The 21559-nt window shown below is 36.6% G+C and overlaps 1 protein-coding gene across 1 annotated transcript in view; it reads right to left on the bottom strand.

Annotated features, from left to right (window-relative positions):
• The window catches only part of tg (thyroglobulin), a gene marked incomplete at its 5' end in the record, with an annotated part of 34574 nt that overhangs the window by 11655 nt on the left and 1360 nt on the right, over window positions 1–21559 (bottom strand). The window contains 33 exons of the mRNA XM_079894015.1: window positions 213–347; window positions 472–537; window positions 683–826; window positions 933–1012; window positions 1099–1210; window positions 4494–4667; window positions 4771–4908; window positions 5136–5213; window positions 5343–5429; window positions 5695–5865; window positions 6812–7009; window positions 7526–7631; window positions 7950–8065; window positions 8173–8295; window positions 9107–9271; window positions 9506–9655; window positions 10000–10164; window positions 10293–10449; window positions 11616–11761; window positions 11902–12105; window positions 13110–13313; window positions 13847–13967; window positions 14093–14193; window positions 14325–14402; window positions 14998–15135; window positions 15461–15694; window positions 15809–16405; window positions 17340–18377; window positions 18787–18969; window positions 19596–19739; window positions 20040–20146; window positions 20927–21086; window positions 21289–21477. Of these exons, the coding sequence (XP_079750141.1) occupies window positions 213–347; window positions 472–537; window positions 683–826; window positions 933–1012; window positions 1099–1210; window positions 4494–4667; window positions 4771–4908; window positions 5136–5213; window positions 5343–5429; window positions 5695–5865; window positions 6812–7009; window positions 7526–7631; window positions 7950–8065; window positions 8173–8295; window positions 9107–9271; window positions 9506–9655; window positions 10000–10164; window positions 10293–10449; window positions 11616–11761; window positions 11902–12105; window positions 13110–13313; window positions 13847–13967; window positions 14093–14193; window positions 14325–14402; window positions 14998–15135; window positions 15461–15694; window positions 15809–16405; window positions 17340–18377; window positions 18787–18969; window positions 19596–19739; window positions 20040–20146; window positions 20927–21086; window positions 21289–21477 (6009 nt within the window). The remainder of the gene's footprint in view (window positions 1–212; window positions 348–471; window positions 538–682; window positions 827–932; window positions 1013–1098; window positions 1211–4493; window positions 4668–4770; window positions 4909–5135; window positions 5214–5342; window positions 5430–5694; window positions 5866–6811; window positions 7010–7525; window positions 7632–7949; window positions 8066–8172; window positions 8296–9106; window positions 9272–9505; window positions 9656–9999; window positions 10165–10292; window positions 10450–11615; window positions 11762–11901; window positions 12106–13109; window positions 13314–13846; window positions 13968–14092; window positions 14194–14324; window positions 14403–14997; window positions 15136–15460; window positions 15695–15808; window positions 16406–17339; window positions 18378–18786; window positions 18970–19595; window positions 19740–20039; window positions 20147–20926; window positions 21087–21288; window positions 21478–21559) is intronic.

Below are 21559 nucleotides of genomic sequence, written 5' to 3'. Positions count from 1 at the left end.
ATGTATTTTATAATAATATTTCACAATGTTACTGCTATTTTTGATCAAATAAATGCGATCTTGATGAGTAAAAGAAATAAAACGTTTATTCAGATCAAAAGAAAACTTCTACATGTGTTCAACATGTAATACAGTATGTGGCTCTATCACATTCAAATACGTAAAAATTCTGAGAAAAACAAAAAAAAGGCATAGATAGAGATAGACGTTACCAGAAAGACACCAGTCTCTGACTTTATCCAGGTCCTCAGCAATGTCTCTGCTTATGTGGACAATGTCAAAAGCAGAAACAGATGAATCCACCTGCACAGAGGCGCCATCCAACTGCTTCCAGTTCTTCAAATCAACTGAAAAAAAAAAATTTGCAATATAAGATCCACAATGTTATGTGTAGAAATTAAATAAATGAATACTAAATTATATTAAATTAATAGAAAACAACAATTAATTATTCATTAACGAGTCTCTTACCATTCTTTATGGGAGAACGGAGACTAAATGGTGGACACATACTGGGATTCTTTGTCCATTGGTTCACTAGATACATAACAAAGCTGATGTTTAAAATCTTTTCATTAATTCATTCACTTCCACAACTCGCATACTGGGAATTCTCAATTGATTGAAAATCACAGAGTTTGAGTTTCTCGGTTTAAAAAAGGCACTTGGATTTCAGACATACCTGGCTTTTCATACCAGCCGAAGGGATAGACTTCAGTCTGCACTTTGGATGGGGAGCAGTCCTGAATTCTCCAGTTAGTGCTGTCGTTCTCTCCACACGTCTGGATACCCAGACTATTTAGCGTTAGACACAACACATCTGATCCTGTACAAAGGAAAAACAGAGGCCAACTGTGAGTGGTTTCATTCCTCAGATTAGACATATCACATATGTTTTAAGTAAAATAATTCATCTGAATGTTCTTTCATACCAGGTACACCTGAATCTTGGACATATCCTATGCCACGACAGCATGGATCTTTATCACACCGCCTCTCACACTCAAAAAACCTGCTCAAGGAATTCAAACAGCATTATTCATGAGGGGAAACAAATAAACTGCGATGGAAACTCAAATTTGTTGGCTTTCCCCTCACCCTTCTGGGATAGATTTACTGGACACACTGACTCGACTGCGTACAGAGTAAGACACCATCTTCTTAAAAGGAACACGGCTGTAGAAGCTCTTCACACTTCCAGTCAGAGAAACTGCACAAAAAAAGAAAGTGATGAGCACATTACCTATCTTGAAAAAAAGCACTTTGGTGTATCAGTTGGTAAAATAAAATACAAATTTAATGGTCCAAACAGTGAACCATTTATACAAAAAAACAAAACATCCATGTAGTGCTTTTGGTGCAAAAAAATAAATAAACTGTTTAATTATGAGAGGTTCTTTGATTTCCTCAGTACAAGCTAAGATAAAACGCTGGCTCAAAAAACCTGGAAAATCTCTTTTACAGCATTGAGAAAACCCTTTACGGCAGATTTCCACCTAGGCAGCATTATTTTCCACCCTTAAACATCATCAGCAGATGGCCCACATGTTAAGACTTTATGATCACACCTTTTTGTTGTGGATTACTTTATAGGCCATGAAACATTCAATCCCCTGTGATCCCCTATTATGACTGAAAATCAAGGCACTTGTGTTCCAGGAACGCATAATAGGACTATCAAATCCTGTTTTGGCATTTTAAAGAAACTTAACACTTACACTACCATTCAAAAGTTGACTATCAGTATGATTTTTTATTTTATTTTTTGAAAGAAATGTATACTTTTTTTTCAGCAAGGATGCATTAAATTGATCAAAAGTGACAGTAAAGACATTTACAATGTTACAAAAGATTTTGTTTACACTTTATTTTAAGGTGACGTAGTTACATTGTACTTAACTACTGAGTAATATTAATAACATGCACTTACTATAGAGTTACAGTTAGGGTTTTGTTTAGGGTTAGTTGCTTATAATTCTGCATTATTTACTGTTATTACTATAAATAAGTACAAGCAGTAACATGTAACTACGTCACCTTAAAATAAAGTGTTACCAAGATTTATATTTCAAATGAATACTGTTCTTTTTAACTTTGTATTCATTAAAGAATCCAATAATTTATAAGGTTTTATATATAACTTCATTTTTTTCTTTTTTATTATTATTCCCATATAATCACCTCTCTAAACACAGACAGAGGCTTGTTCTAAAAAAAACAACACCAAAATATCTATATAGTCCACCTGAATAGTCCACAATGAATAGTCCCTTTTAATGGCAAGCTAAAAAGCGGTCAAAGTCTTTGCTATGCAGAGGAATGAATGACTAAGGTAAAATGTGAGCGACACTCCATCTGCCCACTTCTGTTAAAATAAATAACTTGTGATTTCACATGGTTTAAATCCTAGAGCTGTTCTGCAGTTTAGACAGACATCCAGAATAACCACATTACTGTGTAGTCACTCACTTTAACAATTCTTACGTAACACTTCTTTTCCATTTCTAATCAAAAGGCTAACAGTGAACATCATGCATAACCACAGTTAGACAGTCTCCCCCATGTGCTTTTCTTTAAAAGGAAACTAATTCTGACACCTTGAGGAACAGTACAAACGGGAAATGGTGTAGAATGGAGTAGATGTTGAAATAAAGATGAATTTATCACCATTTAAAGAATGGTGTTGAATTTCAAAATTCAATTGTACATAATGTGTGTTATGAACATTATGATAATATCATACATGGTTAGACTAGCGCACATTTTAGGTCCCTATGACATCACATTACAAGCTCAGTGTTCTATTAAATATTAAATTACTATATCGGCTAAAAGTTGTCAATGTTTAGGAGCACACTAGCATATGTCTAGCATTAAAACTATTAGAAATTGACTAAATTGCAACAAATGTCATGAGGCATTTAAGTTCAAATGAACTAACTTCAGGTGAGTTTTGCATGAACTTAGCATGACAAGTGAGAATGCTCTGAATTTTAGAAAGGTCCTGAAACACTAAACTACATTTTCTGAGATGTAGTGTACAGATAACACTTTTTTTGACAGCAGCAGTATAAAGCAGATGTCAAATGTCAAGACATCATAGTCAACTGTACAAATTGCACAAGCTGTCAGGCATGTAGATTTTACAGATCTGCTGGTTCAGAATAGGTCATATTAGATTGTGTTTGTGTTTGCTTCCACGTACCGCAGACAGCATGAGCTCACTGCTGTCTGCACGCCACATGGGTGAAGTGGAGTTTTGCCACTTCACCTCATTGAAATGTTCTCTAGTCATCCAGACAATTCCTGTTACCAATAACTCAAAAAATGCATAATGAGAACTAGGCATGGCTCATTTTTATGGCTAATGAACAATGCACTGCATTTAAAGGCAAAATTAAGATAACGCTCCAGTTTGCAGTTGCAGGTCTATACCATTAACTGTAGCAAACAAGTAAAACTAACCGGTGCAGTGTGCATTTCTTCTCACATAAAATAATTATATTATATAATTATTAACTAAATCAAATCAAAATTTCATGTCAGTTTATTTACTTATCTGAAGTAGTAACAGTATAATAAGTGGGATAATCTGCTTCGTGTTGGTGTCCTATAGGTGTACAACATCCGACACTTTTGTAACCAATCAGGATGCATTACAAAAACTAAACGTCATAACTACAATTGTATATACACACACAATTCAAAAAAATCTCTTCAAACTAGCCATAATTTATCCATCATCAGTGTCTCACTTTGCCCTTTTACCCTCTGTCTCTATCAAGCTCCAGCTATACAAACATCTGAATCATCGGCATTTCATGTTCAGTTGCTAGGATCATATCTGAAAACAATTAAAGTAAATGACAGAAAGACTCAGTCACAAAGAAAGTGTTGACTTCAGACTTTACAGTAAACCACGGTCATGAGACTTGCATTAGGTAATGCAAAACCCAATCACAGAGAAAAGTCTCTGAAAACTGACAGCTAATGCTGAGAAATATGAAAGCATTATATACATATATAGTGTATACGTGATTATTTGAGGATAATGGGTTATGAAAACAAAATCAAATTAGAAAACAAAGTCTAATGTACTTGGTGTACTGCGTAATGGAATTGCATAATAAAAATTGTCGGTAACACTTTAGTTTAGCATCCTATTCCCACTATTAACTAGTTGCTTTTTAGCATGCATATTACTAGGATATTGGCTGTTTATTATTACTCATAAAGCACATATTAATGCCTTATTCTGCTTGACCATATTCTACATCCCTTAATCCTACCCAAAACCTAACAACTATCTTACTAACTATTAATTACCAGTAATTAAGAATTTATTGAGGCAAAAGTTGTAGTTAATAGTTAGTTAAAATGAGAATTAGACCCTAATCTAAAGTGTGTCCAAATTATCATATTTTTTTATCATAAATTTCATTGTCTCGGTTTCATTGCAGTGACGCATGGCATTTTGTGTATAAACGACTCACCTTTCTTCTGGTATGCAGTCTGAAGACTCTGTGCCATCACAAAACTGCATGCCTGTCTGAGAGGTTTGTCATACGCCCCACACACACGTGTGTCAGGATACAATACACACGCAAAATACAGAGGGCCTTCATCGCGAATGTCGGACACATGACACAGCTCTTCTTCTTCACACCCTGAAACCCATCACCCATATTCAAAGAATAGAAAGGGAAACATTGTTGCACTACACAGACATTCACTAACTATATAATTGTAAGCAAACGTTGTGCATCTTACGTTTTAGGCACAACAGCTGAGCTTCCTGGAAAGTGTACTGGTGTTTAAAGATCCAGTAAAGCTGACTAGGCAGTTTCCTCTCTGGGTCGACTTTTATATCACCACTCTCCAGAACACCAAAAGCCTCCTTTACTGAGTCTAAGTGGACAATACAATAGAAACAGAAATTAGACTTTATTAAATACCAATAAAATAAATATTATTAATACCATTTAAAAAGTACAAAGTTCTAAGGGTACTTTTAAGCACAAAAAGACAAAAATGCTCAAGTATATACAAGTATATATATATATATATATATATTATATATATATATATAGTTATATTAAGTTATATAAGTTTGGCTTAATTTCACTCATTCGTACCAGAAAGTACGATTCTGGAATCCTCTACAACAGCTGATCCACTGCAAGCAGAGGGAGGACGTGTGTTCATATCAGACTCTGAGAACATAAATTATAAGTTTATGGCTATACATGAGCACATTTAATCAAAATATATACTTTTGTTTATGACAGGCATTTAAAATGCTTTATTGGTGTCCTGCTCATGCATGCAGAGTATGTCCAAACCTTTCCAGATGTAGACACGTTGGAAACTGATGAGAGTTTCCTGATAACCAGTTTTATTTTTGCTGGATGCCGGTAAGGCTGCATCAGCTGCAAGAAATGTTCATTTTCATTACAATGCCCATCAATTCATAAATCTTGATATAGCATACAATCAAGTGTTTGTATTAGTGAGTTTATGAAATTGGTACGGGGTGGGGCAGAATGATGCAATAGAGAGTAAGCGCTGGAAAAACTAAACAATTGATAAAGGTCAAATAACAGCTGAACCATGCTGTGCAATTTTTAAACAACAATTAAACATTTGTGTACATTTGCAGTTATGAAATCTGGAGTGTGTATGTGGGACTCATACTGATGGTGAAGTTCTGTCCACCAAAGTTGAAAGTGAAACGTTTCAGTTGTTTGCTGTATTGGACACCAGCACCACAGATGCGTTTGGAGGAGGCCACGTTCCTCACGTCCCAGTCTGTCTCGCTGCACTGCAGCACTGAAGGAGCGCTCAGGAGCCCACACATGATAGAGCCTGCAACACAGGACACAAAATCATTTAACAACGTAACACACAGATGTGAACCCTCACTCACCTTTTCTGATTCAGATTGTATTTGGATTATTATACTTTGATAACTTTTAACAAAAACTGATGTGATTATTTTTATACATTTAAAAAATCTTTATATATAAAGAGTTTGTAACATTATACACTACCTTTCAAAAGTTCAGAGTCAGTAAGAAAAATTTTTTTGGAAAGAAATTAATATTTTTATTTAACAAGGATGCATTAAATTGATCAAAAGTTACAGTAAAGATGTTTATAATGTTACAAAGGCTTTCTATTTCAGATAAATGCTGTTCATTTGAACTTTCTGGTCATCAATGAATCCTGAAAAGATATTGTACACAACTGTTTTTAACATTGATGATGATAGTAATATATGTTTCTTGAGCAGCAAATCAGCATATTAGAATGATTCTAAAGGATCATGTGACACTGAAGACTGGAGTAATGATGCTGACAATTCAGTTTTTCAATAACCAGAATAAACTGCATTTTAAAATATATTCAAATAGAAAACAGCTTTTTTAAATTGTAAAAATAATCCGCAAAATTACTGTTTATGATGCATTTCAATCAAATAAATGCAGCCATGGTAAGCAGAAGAGATTTCTTTCAAAAAAATTTAAAAATCTGACTGATCTAAAAAAAATAAAAATAATGGTTGTATATATATATATATATATAATATAATAAAAATATTTTTTAAAGAACATTTTATTTAAAAATACATTTCATAATATATATATAAAATATTGAAATATATAATTGTCAAAGTTTTTTGGAAGTATTAAAGAAACAGTTCAAGATGCGTGTCGCCACTGGCCCTTTTGGTTTTGTCTCCCAGTGATTTTGGTGTTAGAATAGTGGAAAGAAGCTACATCTGCTCCTAATGAGTGAGAGCGTCTCTGACCTCCATCGAGGACATTCTGATTCAGGATGAATCCATCACAGCAGTTCTCACGACTGCAGGAGTTGACGCAGAAACGATGGACGTCAGCCAGAGTGGATCCACGTGCATCAAACACAAGCGTCTGATACACTCCAGAACCGGACTTACGGAAACTCAGCCTCTCAAAACTCTTCAGGCCTGCTGTGCTGAATTCATAACCTTTTGTCAAAAGAGAAAGAAAGAAGAACAGAGATTCTTTAAGTCGTGGCCAAGAAACACAAGTGCATCTAAATGCCTGTGGGTTGCCAAAAATAATCAGAAACTGGGAGCTCCGTTCCTGAGAGAAGTCTCAAAGTATCAAGTCGTTTATTTCACATGGAAAAATATGTATCTGTTAACAGAACAAGCCTGCGGAATGTTTTTAATGACAATTTTCTTTATTCTTGTGTCCATGGATGACTAGACTGCTTTGTTCAAATCATTACTTTCAAACCAAAACTTAATCTTTGGGACTACAGCTCAATTATGATATCATATGTTGATTATATTTCATTGTATTAGACTCTTTGTCTCCTAGGATAGTTAATTCTCTATTTAGACAAACTCAAACTCTCCCCACATTTGATGCATCACCACATTTTACTGCAGTGTGTAACCAACACATGGTCCAGGTGACTCACAACAACTAACCAAACTGAGAACATAAGGGATATAACCAATAGCTGATGATCTTACCTTTCTTTCTCAGCACCGTCAGATTGGGTTCATCTCCTTTTATTTTCAAAACACAGTGGAGAGTCTGGAACGTCTCAGCACCATCATTTCCCAGAAACCCTTTGCTCTGAAATGCAAACCGCAATACTTTGTTTTTCTTCCATTTTTTGTAATAATCATGTCACTTTTGGGAAAGGAGATATGAGTGCCACCAAGGCAAAAAAGACCCAATGCCAGATATAACACTGGAAATAATTCTTAAATATGATGAATGTCTGATACCATTCAAAAGTTAGGGGTCTTTTGGTAAGACCATTTTCAAAAACATCACAGAAAATCATTTCTGTAATGCAAAATTTCAAATTTAAGATACAAATATGCATCATTAACAAATACACTGCATACAATTCACATGGGGTAAAGTGTGAATGCGTTTTGGTCATACTTGTTCAGAGGTCCTGCATTCAACATTATCTGTACTGGTGCTGTACAGCTCACAGTAAGTTTTCTCTTCTTTACTGAAAATAGCAACATGTTGGCATGAATCTTCCAGGGCACAATCTATCAGAGATCAGGGATGAGATCAACTTTAGTCATGCAGAGTGTGAGAACACATCTAAATAATTAAGAACAGGTGCATAGCTGCAATATTTAACAGTGTATCTCACCAAGCACACACTTCCTGAGCTGTGTTTCCTTTGGCTGGGTTGAGGAATCAGAGCTCAGTATATCAGCACTCTCTGATTTCAGCAGCAGGGAGGAAGGAGCAACCACAACAAACTTTTCCATTACTGCAAACACACAAAGAGTGATATTCTGAACACACAAATACATTTATGTATTGTGCTTTCATACTGATAAAGATTTACTGATCTACTTAAGCACTGTTAAAGCAATAATGAAGCCTTGTGATAAGCAAATTGTAGCTCTCCAAGTTTAGCTACACTAGTAGTTAGGTAGACTACAAGTTACTAACAAGTTATTTAAGAAAGCAATATCTTTTAGAATATAAAACTACCACTGTCATTTGATTTACTTTTTACAATCATTTATCTGGCGTCTTTTTATTAAGATCTTAGGTTAGGGTAAATTTACACCAAATACCGAAAACAATTAGAAACAAATTCATCGACGTAACTGAATCAAAAATATAGTAACAAATAGTGGAATTTAAAGTCGCAGTGAAATAGAACTAGTAATAGGTCTTTTCTTCCGTATTATTATGTACACTTGAGTATAATGGATTATCAATAAAGAAAATTCAAGTAGGTTAGAGGCTTGGTTCTATCCATCAGTTGTTAGGGACTAAATTATGTCTAGCATACGTCACTAGAGAGAAAAATTGAGTTATGACATTTTAATCAAAATTATCAAAAGTCAAAAAGGCTTTTAAAAATGAAACAAATGCATGGATGAATTGTTCACAATGTGATCAATAACATGCATTTAGAAAATACAAAAATAGTGCATTTTCATTCTGTGCCAACTTTATAATTTGGCTACACTTTAAAAACACCTGAACTACTGTCACACTGTATAAAAATGTTGCAGCATTGCTATTTTTAGTGATTTCTACTCCTTAACGCTGACTGTAGCATGTACCTTTGCACTCTTCAACTGTCACTGGACCATCAGAAGACGTCCAAGTAAGTTCCTCTCCCTGTGGGGAGACACACAACCATCTGCCAGACACGGGGTGCTCCTGGGCTGACAGAAAATCCCCTTTATTTGTACAACTCAGTTTACTCTGCTGGCACTCAGTAAGACCTTGAGAGTATTCAGATAGAGAGAGGACAAATAGAAAACAAAATTTTAAACCATGAAAAATCACAAGTGAAAAAAATCAATATTCCTATTTGGTCACTCTTCTGCCTCTGAAACCTATGATCTACATTTCGACAGAGCTGTCATGTATAACTGTAACCATCTACACCTGCTGTTCTTGAATTTGTGTGACAGTTGGCACTTGGGCTGGGCTGATTTGTTTTGGCCTTTACTCACAATGAGAAGCACTGAAGGCTCCCTGGGCCACAGTGGATGTTCTCACAGGGCAGGGAGAGCAGAAGACCTGCCCTTCTTCCTCTTGAAATGTATCACGTGGACACGGAGTACACACACCACCACTGGAAAATGAACCAGCTGGACACAACACTGTGCGTGAGAGAGGATAAAAACAAACACGCAAGAAGCAGAGTGATTGAGCATGAGTAAGGATGGTGCAGAGTGGAAAAAGAAGAGAAAGTTTGACAGATACAGAAGGGAAGATTAATAATAGAGAAGAAGTTGTGTGCAGTTTGAAATATTACATAAACCTTCACAAATACATTTACACATTTTTGCACACCACATTTCTTTTTTCGTACATGCCCGTAAGCTAAAATGTGCATCAGTTATAGAACTATATAGCATATTCAGAAACACTAGTAAAGCCTTTTTTTATGGTATACAGGCCAGTCTGTCATTAAGATGACCAAATGGTACAGAAGCCAACCTACCACACCCAGTGGATTGTGGGAGCCGCTTATAGCCAGCCATGCAGCTAAATGAGGGAGGACTAGAGAAAGCGAGAGAACCGTCAGAGAGGAAGATGGACAGGTATGACCCACTTCGGATTAATGCCTTCACACTGTTTAGCAGTCTCTCTTCACTAAGTGCTATATCTGAAAAAAATAAACATGGAATATTTAGAAAGAAAAGTACATGGAATAATAAAACACATCAATGATTCAGAGTAATGTGAGTGTGAAATTAAACATTTGGCATTAGATATTTGAAAGGCTGCTCTCACCAATATCATGAAGATCAGGGAGAGATGTTATTGGCAGGTCAGAGAGGCGGGCCCTAAAGGTGATGCGCACAGTGACCTCCTTATCAGTCAAACACTCAATAGACACAGATGACTCGTCACAGACTGCAACGGAGCTGGTCTGGCCGGATGAGGTCAGCTAAGACACATAAACAAACATTCAAAAGAAGTTGTATCTGTAGTTTTAGAGATCTGCACAATTTGTTGATGTTGTACTGTAGGCCAAAGATACCTACATGACATTTGCAGTAAATCTAATATTGTAGGCTAAGTAAAAATGTACTTGTCCATCTAAACTAGTATAAGTGGAGAAATCACTGTTTGGGAATCCCCTACGAAGTCCCTAAAAGAAATGGTGATGATAAAAATATTTTTCAACTGTTTTCGGTTCATTTGCAAAAAAAATGTGTTCCCTCAAGAAAGCTTGCGTTCGCTCCAAAAGTTTTGTGTTCCCACAAAAGTTTGCATTTACTAGCAAAGAATGCAAAAGTTTGGTGAGCAAACACAAAGATTCTCAGGGGAGAGCAAAACTTCTGCAAGCCAATGCAAAAGCTAAAATATATTTTTTTTTTATGACCATGTCCCTTTAAGGGCTCCATAAAAGCCAGGGGGTTTATGGTAAATTTAAGAGGATTTTTTTTTTTTTTTTTCAAAGTTAAATTAATATATTAAATAAATATTTTTAAACAAATATATTTTATTAGAATTATTTTGTATTTGATAATACAACCATTTTGACACATATTTACTAATAATCATGGTATTTTTATTCTATTGACAGCCATAGTTTTAACTATAAGTTTAATGAGTTTAATCATTTCAAAGATTTAATCATTTAATATTACGGTACACACATTAATAGTGGGTAGATAAAAACATACACTGCAAACTTAACACAATATAAATATTTTCAAATAAAAATTTTTGTTTTAAATAATTTGCTTTGGCTTTAGGAGAATGACAAAATAAAAGCCAGATATTTGATTTTAAAACATGTTGTGGTAACACTGTTTTACAGAGTCCTAGTTACATATACTTACTGTAGTAATAACAGTAAATTATACATAATTACACGCTACTAACCCAAAACCAAACTCTAGCCCTAATTGTATAGTGAGTACATGTTGTTAATTAATATTACTCCGTACTTAAATGTATAGCTGCACTGTAACAAGGAGACCTTAAAATAAAGTATAACCCATGTTGTCTTTATTATATTATGCTTATTTTTTGTCACACATTAAAAATGTGTTTTTATACATGAATATATACGATATATCTCAAAGCAGACTGTGTGTATTGTACCTGTAAGCTGCAGAGACCTGTAGCTCTCATGTCTCGCAGCAAAGCAGCCTGTAGCTCAACACTTAACACGCTGCAACTCTTTTGGCCCTCAGCCAGGAACATCTGTAGCTCTAAGGACACCTGCACTGTCTGCAAAACCTGAGGCTCTGATTGACATCATAACCACACAGACGCTCAGTAATTAGAGCAACAAGACTTCATAGAAAGACAAATCCCAAAAAGAAATACAGCAACAACCTGTGAGCATTTTAACAGGTAAATAGAACATTGTGTGTGTGGCCTTTACTTTGGCAGGCGTAAGACAGTGGAGCATCATCAAGCCAGTTTTTCGCCTGTGGATCACACAGGAAGCTGGCGACAGGAAGGGTGTTGACATAACCTTGGTCACAGAACAGCTCACAGCGCTGTGTCTGCTGGCCCGTAACATTCACAGTGCTACAAAGAATGGCACCATGGGAAATGTCTCCGTATGGAAGGGAGCACTCAGGAACTGAAAAGGGAAAGCAAATAAGGGGAATTCATGTTGCCATAAGCATATGCCAAAACTGAAGTCAACAAAATCAACTGAAAAGGGAAACAAATAAGGCAAATTCTTGTTGACATAAGCATATGCCAAAACTGAAGTCAACTAAATCAACTGAAAAAGGAAATAAATAAGGGAAATTCATGTTGCACAAGCATATGAAACATTTATTATTATCAATGCTGCTTAACATTTTTTTTTTTTTACATTTTTGAATGATACCATTCAAACATTTGTGGTAAGACTAATAAAATGACAGAAAATAACTATTTTATTCATCAAGGAAGCATTAAATTGATCTAGAGTGACAATGAAGACATTTATAATGTTACAAAATATTACTATTTAATAAATGCAAATAAATACTGTTCGTTTAACTTTTTATTAATCAAAAAATCCTTAAAAAAATATATAACCATTTCCACAAAAATGTTAAGCAGCACAACTGTTTTCAACATTGATAATAATGAGAAATGTTTCTTGAGCACCAAATCAGCATATTAGAATGATTTCTGAAGCATCATGTGACACTGAAAACTGGAGTAATGATAGTGAAAATTCAGCTTTGCCATCACCAGAATAAACTACATTTTAAAATATATTCAAATAGAAAATCTGTAATAATATTTCACAATATTACTGTTTTTACTGTATTTTATATTTTTATTTATTTATTTATCTTCATTCGCAAGCTTTAATCAAAATAACAGTGACATCCCTTCTCTTCTCTGATGACATTTACCGGTTAGAGGGCAGGACAACCTGTCACTCACATGAAATCACAGCAATAACAAACCACAACTATCCAATCAATTCCCGATTGACAAAATAAAGTACCACCCTACATTTTTTTCTTGTTTGAGAAGCCGTTTCACTTGTGTATGCATTTAACAATAGGGAAGAAAAGACTATCGCAACCTCCATTTCATGCCGACTTTAAAGAAATGCAAAGTGTGACCTAATTCACTTACTATCACAGGCTGGGGTTTGTCCTGTGCTGCGAGAGGTTCGTGTTTTCGGCAGCTCCTTTCCACTTTGAGAAACACACCAACAGTTGGACAGGTCACACTGCAGGGGTAAGAACCGCTGCCCGTCCCGCACACATTCAGGCTCATACCCCACACCGATTTCTCTCTGCAATGCCAGAGTCTTCTGTAGAGAACACCAACCTGGACCTACAGCACACAAAATAATACAAAGGACTGACGTGGTTCATTTCTCAACACCTTGCTACCAGACACGGTACTTAATGTTGGTGCTGGAACATCATTCTTATCAACCAATCAGATGCTAGGAATAGTTTTTTGGCTCAGGTGAAAATTCTTAACCCTGTGGTCATGACCCCATATGTTAAGATGTACAGGGTAGCATTTCTATGAACTATATATTCATTTTAAGCATAGTTGGATGGATGGATGGATGGATGGATGGATGGATGGATGGATGGATGGATGGATGGATGGATGGATGGATGGATGGATGGATGGATGGATGGATGGATGGATGGATGGATGGATGGATGGATGGATGGATGGATGGATGGATGGATGGATGGATGGATGGATGGATGGATGGATGGATGGATGGATGGATGGATGGATGGATGGATGGATGGATGGATGGATGGATGGATGGATGGATGGATGGATGGATGGATGGATGGATGGATGGATGGATGGATGGATGGATGGATGGATGGATGGATTACATTGCAGTTCTCCAGAGGGATCGGCGATGGCGGGTTGGATGACTTGTCCGGTTATTGGACTCACGCACAACCCCTGCGAATGGCCTGAACTGGTCTTCTGGAGTATTGAAAACTCGCCATCCTACAGAGATATGTGCACACAAACAATGAGACAGATACACATGAAATGCAAACCTTCAGTAGTTATTATTGAATGTACTTTTTATGTACAGTACAACCTAAATAACCACAAAAAGAAGGCCTTACCTCCTCACATGAGGGGCTATATGTGAAAGTGATATTAGAGCTTGTTTGCATCCAATCAGAAAGCAGGAAATGACTTTGGAGCCTTTGGCATGTAGTTTGACCTGGGAGAACAATTATTACAAGTCAGCTTGCAGGTTAAATGATAAAACCCATAAGTAAAACTAGCAGTTCACCCTAACAACCTTGATTATTATTGAAAAGATTTGAGAAAAACATGAGATTGGACTCTTACACTGCTGAGGGGCCGCAGAACGAGACATCAGAGAACCTGTGATGTATCTGCCCTCCTCATCAACACACCAACAGTGACCTATGATATCAGACAGAGCAAAACATGAAAATTATCCACAAATAAATATTTCAATGTTTTCTTTTGGCAGAAGTATACTACTGTTCAAAAGTTTGGCATCAGCAAGATTTTTTTAAAGAAATTCATATTTTTATTCAGCAAGTATGTAATAAATTTATTAAAAAATGACAGTAAAGACTTCTACATTGTAACAAAAAAATCTTTTTACTTTCTAGTCAAAGAGGCCTGAAATAAAATTAAAAAATGATGATAAGAACTTTATCTTGAGCACCAAAACAGCATATTAGAATGATTTCTGAAGGATCATGTGACACTGAAGACTGGAATAATGATGCTGAAAATTCATCTTTGCCATCACAGGAATAAATAACATTTAAAAATAAATAAAATAGAATCCAGTTATTTTAAATTGAAATAATATTTCACAATATTACTGTTTTTACTGTATTTCTTTTTATCAAATAAATGCAGCATTGGAGAGTATAATAGACTTGAAAAAACATTAAAACATCTTACCGACCCTAAACTTTTAAACTGTGTAGTGTATGTGCCAAGCTGTTTATATGAAGTAAGAAGTACCGGAGTATGGTCTCACCTGTGCTTTGGTGGCACTGATTGGGCAGCCACTGGCCATAAGCATCACACTGTGGGATGTAGGGCTGGTACCCCAGCATTAAACTTTGTCTGTCTTTGTCACTGGCCATCATTCTGCTCTGCCAGTAGAAATGTAGGGCTGTCGAGAAGCAAAAGCATATTTAATACATATTTAATAAAAGTGTGGGTAGAGCTTTATAGCAAATAACCAAAGAAACGAAGTGTGGAATGTTTAATTACATAGCAGAAGGGGGAGGGGCTATCAGACTTGTTGAATGACAAAATAACCTTATAAAATTCATACACTACACAGTTGAGTCCATAGTGCATAAGTATAGTGTATAAGTGCATAGTGTATAGTGAATCATTTGGGACACTTCATTTCCAGGGTTTTCTCAAGCGTTACTTTCTTCTGCAGCATCTTTTAACTTTCATTTTGAGACAGATAAAACAAAAGACTGTACTGGAATGAGCTGCGAGTCTCAATGCTGAGTTGATGTTGCTCAGCAGAGTTTGAGTGATGGGGATCTTTGAGGACCGTGTCTGCTCCAGCTCCACAGGGCTTAGATAGGCACTCTCAGCCAGGAGGAAACCGTAACCCACAGGCACATGCGAGTTGTTCGAAGCAAAGATTAGTTCCTCAGCCTGCTTCCGGAACTCAGAGACCTGGCTTTGAACCATAGAGCATGGACCTGGACCTGAAGAGACACACAAATGAGATATTATGAAGATGATTTAAATAGATTATAAAGCAATACTTGAGCAGATAGTAATGCTACTACATATATTAATTACTATTGTGTATAACTCACATTTGGGAATTTGTCCAACAGGAGCCTTGCTATCTGCTAGCATGTTTCCTTGAGGGTTAACGCACCAGCATTGACGCAGGTGAAAGCTCCCAAGAGGAACACTGAAGTCTGATAGCGGACCTGGATAACCAGAATCTTCTCTTCTGATCAGTCTCCAGAAAGATAACGGGTTCAGAAAAACTGATGGTCCATAATTGGCCTCAACGCTCCCTTCTAACAAGTCAGATGGAACATCAGAGAACTTCTCAAATCTCGCCAGGACAGGGAATACTCTGTGGTGCCCAGCCTTGAACAATTCAGATACTAAGGCTCGGAATGATGCCATTGCTTCAGTGTTTCTTGCATAGGCTCGCAGAATTCCAAGAAGTTCTGAGACGGGCAGGTCTTGTCCAGAATTTATGATCTGAACCCACTCACGGTAGAACTCATTCACTTGTTCTGGAGGTCCATCGCACTGGATCTGGTTCCAGCTGCCATCATATGCACAACGAGGTATGTACACTTCAGAAAGCTGGGTTACAGAAGATGGATCTGTGAGAACAGAGCGGATTGTGGACAGGAATTTCTGGATCGCTGTAGCCTGGCAGCTTGTTGGACCTTTGGAAGATCAATAGAGGATAATATCAAATCACAACATATTTTAAATCATGAAACTTAATATTAACATGTCAATCCAAGTTGTTCATTTCAGATTTGTATAATCAGTGTTAAAATGATGCCATTTCTGTATAGCAAAGGGCTTTTGGTGTCAATACACTGCATGGCATTATGGTGCATTTCCGGTTTCTGCAGCCATTATGTAGTTCATTATGTAAATCTGAGAAATAAAGTCGCAATTCTGAGAACTAAAGGTTCAATTATGAGATTAAAGCTGCAATGATGAGATCACAATTGCAAGATATAACATTTATATTTATGCATTTGGCAGATTTTGGTTTATCCTCTAAATTCTGAACAACAGGAATGAGTATAAAGTCACAATTATGGAAAATAAGTCACAATATCTACATAGTGCCACAATTAACTCTGAGACAGAAATGCGCTTTTATACACTTTCAGAGAGTCATTGGGACAGTACCCTTCAAGAGACAACATTGTACCAACAACAACATTATCACTAAAAGGACCCTAGTAGTACTCTAAGATACAAATATGCACCTTTAGGGGTAGATAAGGTACAAAGTTGTCCCTTTAAGGGTACTTCCCCAGTGACAAGCTACTGTACCCCTACAGGTAAAAAATTTACCAGTGTAGGTTACATAAGGCTGACTATGAAATGTGTTCCACATTCAGCTTAAAAAGTACACCGACAATTTTGAGAGTAAAATAAATGAAAAGCAAATAGCAAAACTTTGAGAAGAAGCCTTGCAAAATTGAAAGCACCTAAGCTCCATAAAACAAGATGTCTCTATAATGCATACATTTTGGCTGGTTGTCTATTACATATGAGCCAGATCATTTAATGTGTGTTTAATTAAATGAATGAACATAGCTCTGTAATTAATCATCTGTGTTTAGTGTTCAGACTCACATTGAAGAGAGCTTCCTGAACTCTGAATGCTGAGTTTTGTTCCAGATCGGTCCACGCAGAAACAACTTTTGCCAAGGCACTGTCTTGCTACGTAAGCACCATCAGTCTCACATTTAGGAATGAAGACCTCAGATCCTGCAGAACTACTAGCTTTGACTGCAATAGCCATCTTACGTTCTTTCTCACACTGGGATAAGCATCTCGGTCTGGACCCAGTAGTGCGAGAACCTGTTATCTCCAGACCACGAGAGTCCACACACCAACACTCTGTGCCCTGACATTGAACTTCTTGGTATAGTCCATTCTCAGTGCACTGGGGTATGTATGAAGTCAAGGTGGAAGTCACAGACTTACAAACATCTGATTTCTGGAAAATTGCACGAAACAGTTGACCCAACTGGGTGCTTTCATTTGCCTTCAGCTGTTTGATGGCCTCTCGAAGGGTAGTGAGAAACTGCTCATTCTCAAGAGCCATTGAAAAAAGTTTAATCATATCTCGGTTGATTTTCAGGTTTACAGAACGACCAAACGCATCAGAAATCTCCTGGTCTATATTAAGACTGGCAGAGTCGTCTGCGAAGGTCTTGGCCAACTGCATCAAGCCGGTCCCGGCCTGCATCAGACCAACTTGACTAAAAACTTGACTGAAACTCAATGTACCACTGTTTCCAACATTGCCAGTGAAGTTGAAATTGCCAGCATTCTTCAGGAACTTTCCTCCAAAGAGATTCTCCTGGAGTCTCTTGGGATTCGGGGCAAGAGCAATAGCTTTTAGGGCAAGAGCCCCAGAGGGAAACATCCCTTGAAGGAGCTCTGCCAGGATTTCTCTGACATTTGGACGCTCCAACTCTGGCAACGACTGCAGAAGACCAGAGTTGGCCAAAAGCTCCTGGAATTCAGGACTGCAAGTACCAAGAAAAGAGAGGGTGTCTTTGGAAACGGAGAACACGTTGCTCTTGCTGAAGTCTCCAGCTGGGCCATAAAAAAGCCTGGAGAGGGCTTGTCTCCTCTCAGACAGGCAGTCTTTCACTCCAGTGCCTAAACAAACAAGAGAAACAACATTAGTCAGTGCACAAACTCCATTCTACTTAAAAATTTTAAGGGACCGCTAAACCATAAACTATCAGAACTTAAAAATTAGATTTTGATTCATCGGTCCCTTGGCAGGTAAAATCAATTAAATACGCTTAAAGATCACTAATATTATAGAATAAAATGTACAATTAAAGTATGAATTTCAACTGCTAGATTGGATTAATTCGAGTAGTTCACAATGTGTTTACAGATGTATTTTTACTTTAATTATGTACTATTTGACTACCTACTCAATGTTACGGATTGATAAAATCAAGATTTACTGTTACTAGAGATGCTGAAAGGCCATCATGGCACATAAGTATGAAATATACCGTGAAATACACACAAATGCAATTAAGGCCAAACTCACTACATTTTGGTAGTCCATACTGCCGTGTGCCAAAGATCTCTTTGCCATCAGCATCCACACACCAGCACTGGCCACCGGATTGACACTGGGTTGGCACATACACTCCATTATCAGTACAGGAGGGTACAAAGGAATTACCAGCCTGAGTAGCTGCGGCCCGTTCACTCTCGCATGGGGTGGGACCTTATGAATACAAAAAGAGTTGGGCACTGTTGGGTTGAGTACCTGTACTATTTTACAGATGTAGCAAGTGTTAGAAATGCTAAGAGGTAAATTTTATTCCTGCACTGCCTGTATATTATTATTTTATTGTTTTTTCATATTCTATGCTTGCATGTACATGAAACTAATGTTTATTTAGTCACCACAAAAACAAAAAAAATTGTTTATCACAAGAAAAGTAGATACATTTTTTGCAAATTATTGTTTAAAGTTTACAGTATATTTTTCTCAAATGATATGCTTACATGTACATGAAACTAATATTTATTAGTCACTGCAAAAAACATTTAAGTTTATTTTATAATGGCAAAATTGTGGGCGAGGGCAAATTGTTCTTGTTTAAAGCATAATGTGACAAAATGTAATTAAGTTTATGTTTAAATAAAGAAAATGCTATTTGCAAATGAAAAAAAATAAACTTAAACCTAATAAAAATTAACATCTTAAATTGACCTGAGAAGCAAAAATGCTTAACTTTAATGATATTTACATATTTTTACTGTAAAACAATGCAAAAAAAAAAACAGATTAAGAAAATGATTTTTACAGTGTATGACCATCACTATAGTTTTTTTTTTTTTACATACATCTAAATTTCCCATTTACGGCCAGCTGGACAGCAAGATAGCGGCGCTGTAGGATTCGATACATGTTTGACTGTGCAAATGCACTTCCTGCAGTCAGGTCTGAAAACGCTGTGTCGTACACCTCATCCAAAAGCAGCTCCACACCTAGATAAACCACAATCAAAACAATTTATCATAATACAGCACACAAAATGTCACAACTTGATCAGGCCAAACTAATCCTTGAATGACAACACAAAATCATAGCAACACTTGACATTTAGGTGATGCTTTAATACAATTTGATTTATGGTTCACTTATTTCAGGGACAGTTGCCCAGGAGCAAACAGAGTTCACTGCTTTGGGAGAGCACAATGGTGATAGTTTATGGATCACTCCTTGCTGGGTTTGAACTTTTGGCCCAGTTCTGTAACCTGAAATGTAACGGAAGAGGTGTGTATCACCTGTGCTTGGCATCTCTCTTCCACGACTGTCTGCACAGAAACAATAACTAGATAGCTCTGGGTAGGCCTTTCTGAAAACACTAAAGGTCTGGAACACTTCTGGGTCTCTGTTGATGAAAAGAAACGTCAGTTAAATAAGTCACTTAGAGTAGATGTATTTTAAACTAAAGAAAACAGGAAAATTAGGAAAAGGGAAAACAGTTACAAATGCTTCCTCTATCTGACACAATACTGCAGTCTAGTGGTAAAACATGCATGCTTGGGCTGGTTTCCCAGATGCAAATGTCTAGCCCTTCACTAAAAGAGCTTTCAGAAGGGAATCTTTATTCAATTAAATGACAATTTCATATGAGAAAATAATCCTTATTTGACAATTTGGGGTAAGATTTGTATTTATTATTTTAAAGAAAGGAACATTTATTCAGCAAGAATGCAATGAATTGATTTAAAAAAAAAATGATATGTATATATGCTGTTTGAACTTTAAATACAGCAAAGAGTACTAAAATGTATCATGGTTTCCACAAAAATATTAAGAACCACACATGTTTTCAACACTGATAATAACAAGAAACATTTTGAGCACCAAATCAGCATATTAGAATGATTTCTGAAGGATCATGTGACACTGAAGACTCGAGTAATGATGCTGAAAATTCAGCTTTGCCATCACAGGAATAAATTACATTTCAAAATATATTAAAATTGAAAACACTCATTTAAATTGTAATAATATTTCACAATATAACTGTTTTTCCTGTATTTTTGATCAAATAAATGCAGCCTTGGTGAGTTTACAAGACTTCTTCAAAATAATGAAAAGAAAAACTTATCGACCCCAAACTTTTGAGCGGTACTGTAAGGTTTGAAGAAAAGGCATGTCTCACCTGTTAAAGGTGTGTAACAGATCAAAGATCATCCTGTCAGAGGTGTTGACAAACTTGCACTGCACAGGTAAAAAGCTCCCATCATCTGAGCACTGAGGGGGAGAGGGTTCTCCGAAACCATGAAGGAGTCGCCGCTGTCTCACCTCACAAACACCAGGACCTAGGGTCAAGGGTTTAGAATCATTTTACATCTGATCACTAATAGTATCCATTTAAGCATCATTTAAGAGTCAGGATTAAAATAGCTATGAAAACACATAAGCAGATAAAACTCTTGATCTTTCATTTAGAGACTCATCTAAACTGTTCATCTAATGCATCTAGGGAATCAAATGAATACGACACTGAATAAGTGAACTCACACTTTAAGAGTTTTCCATTTTGCCTGGTTCCGTAGATCTCCATGCCTTCTTGGTCCACGCACCAGCACTGGCCACGGGACGCATCACACTGCACTTGCTCGTACTCACCTGAGTCCAAACACACTGGCACCAGGGTTGCGTCTCCAGTCTGCAGTGCCTGTTGTCTCTGGAGCTGGCATGAGGTCAAACCTATAGTGAGGACAGAGTGCGGTCAATTCAGTGAAATTAAAATGATTCAGTGGACACGTATAACTTATGACTATACTAAATC

The sequence above is a fragment of the Squalius cephalus genome (assembly GCF_949319135.1).
Source record: "Squalius cephalus genome assembly, chromosome: 15".
Taxonomy (NCBI): domain Eukaryota; kingdom Metazoa; phylum Chordata; class Actinopteri; order Cypriniformes; family Leuciscidae; genus Squalius; species Squalius cephalus.
The sequence above is the reverse complement of the archived record's forward strand: the minus strand, read 5'-3'. Positions and strand labels throughout refer to the sequence as shown.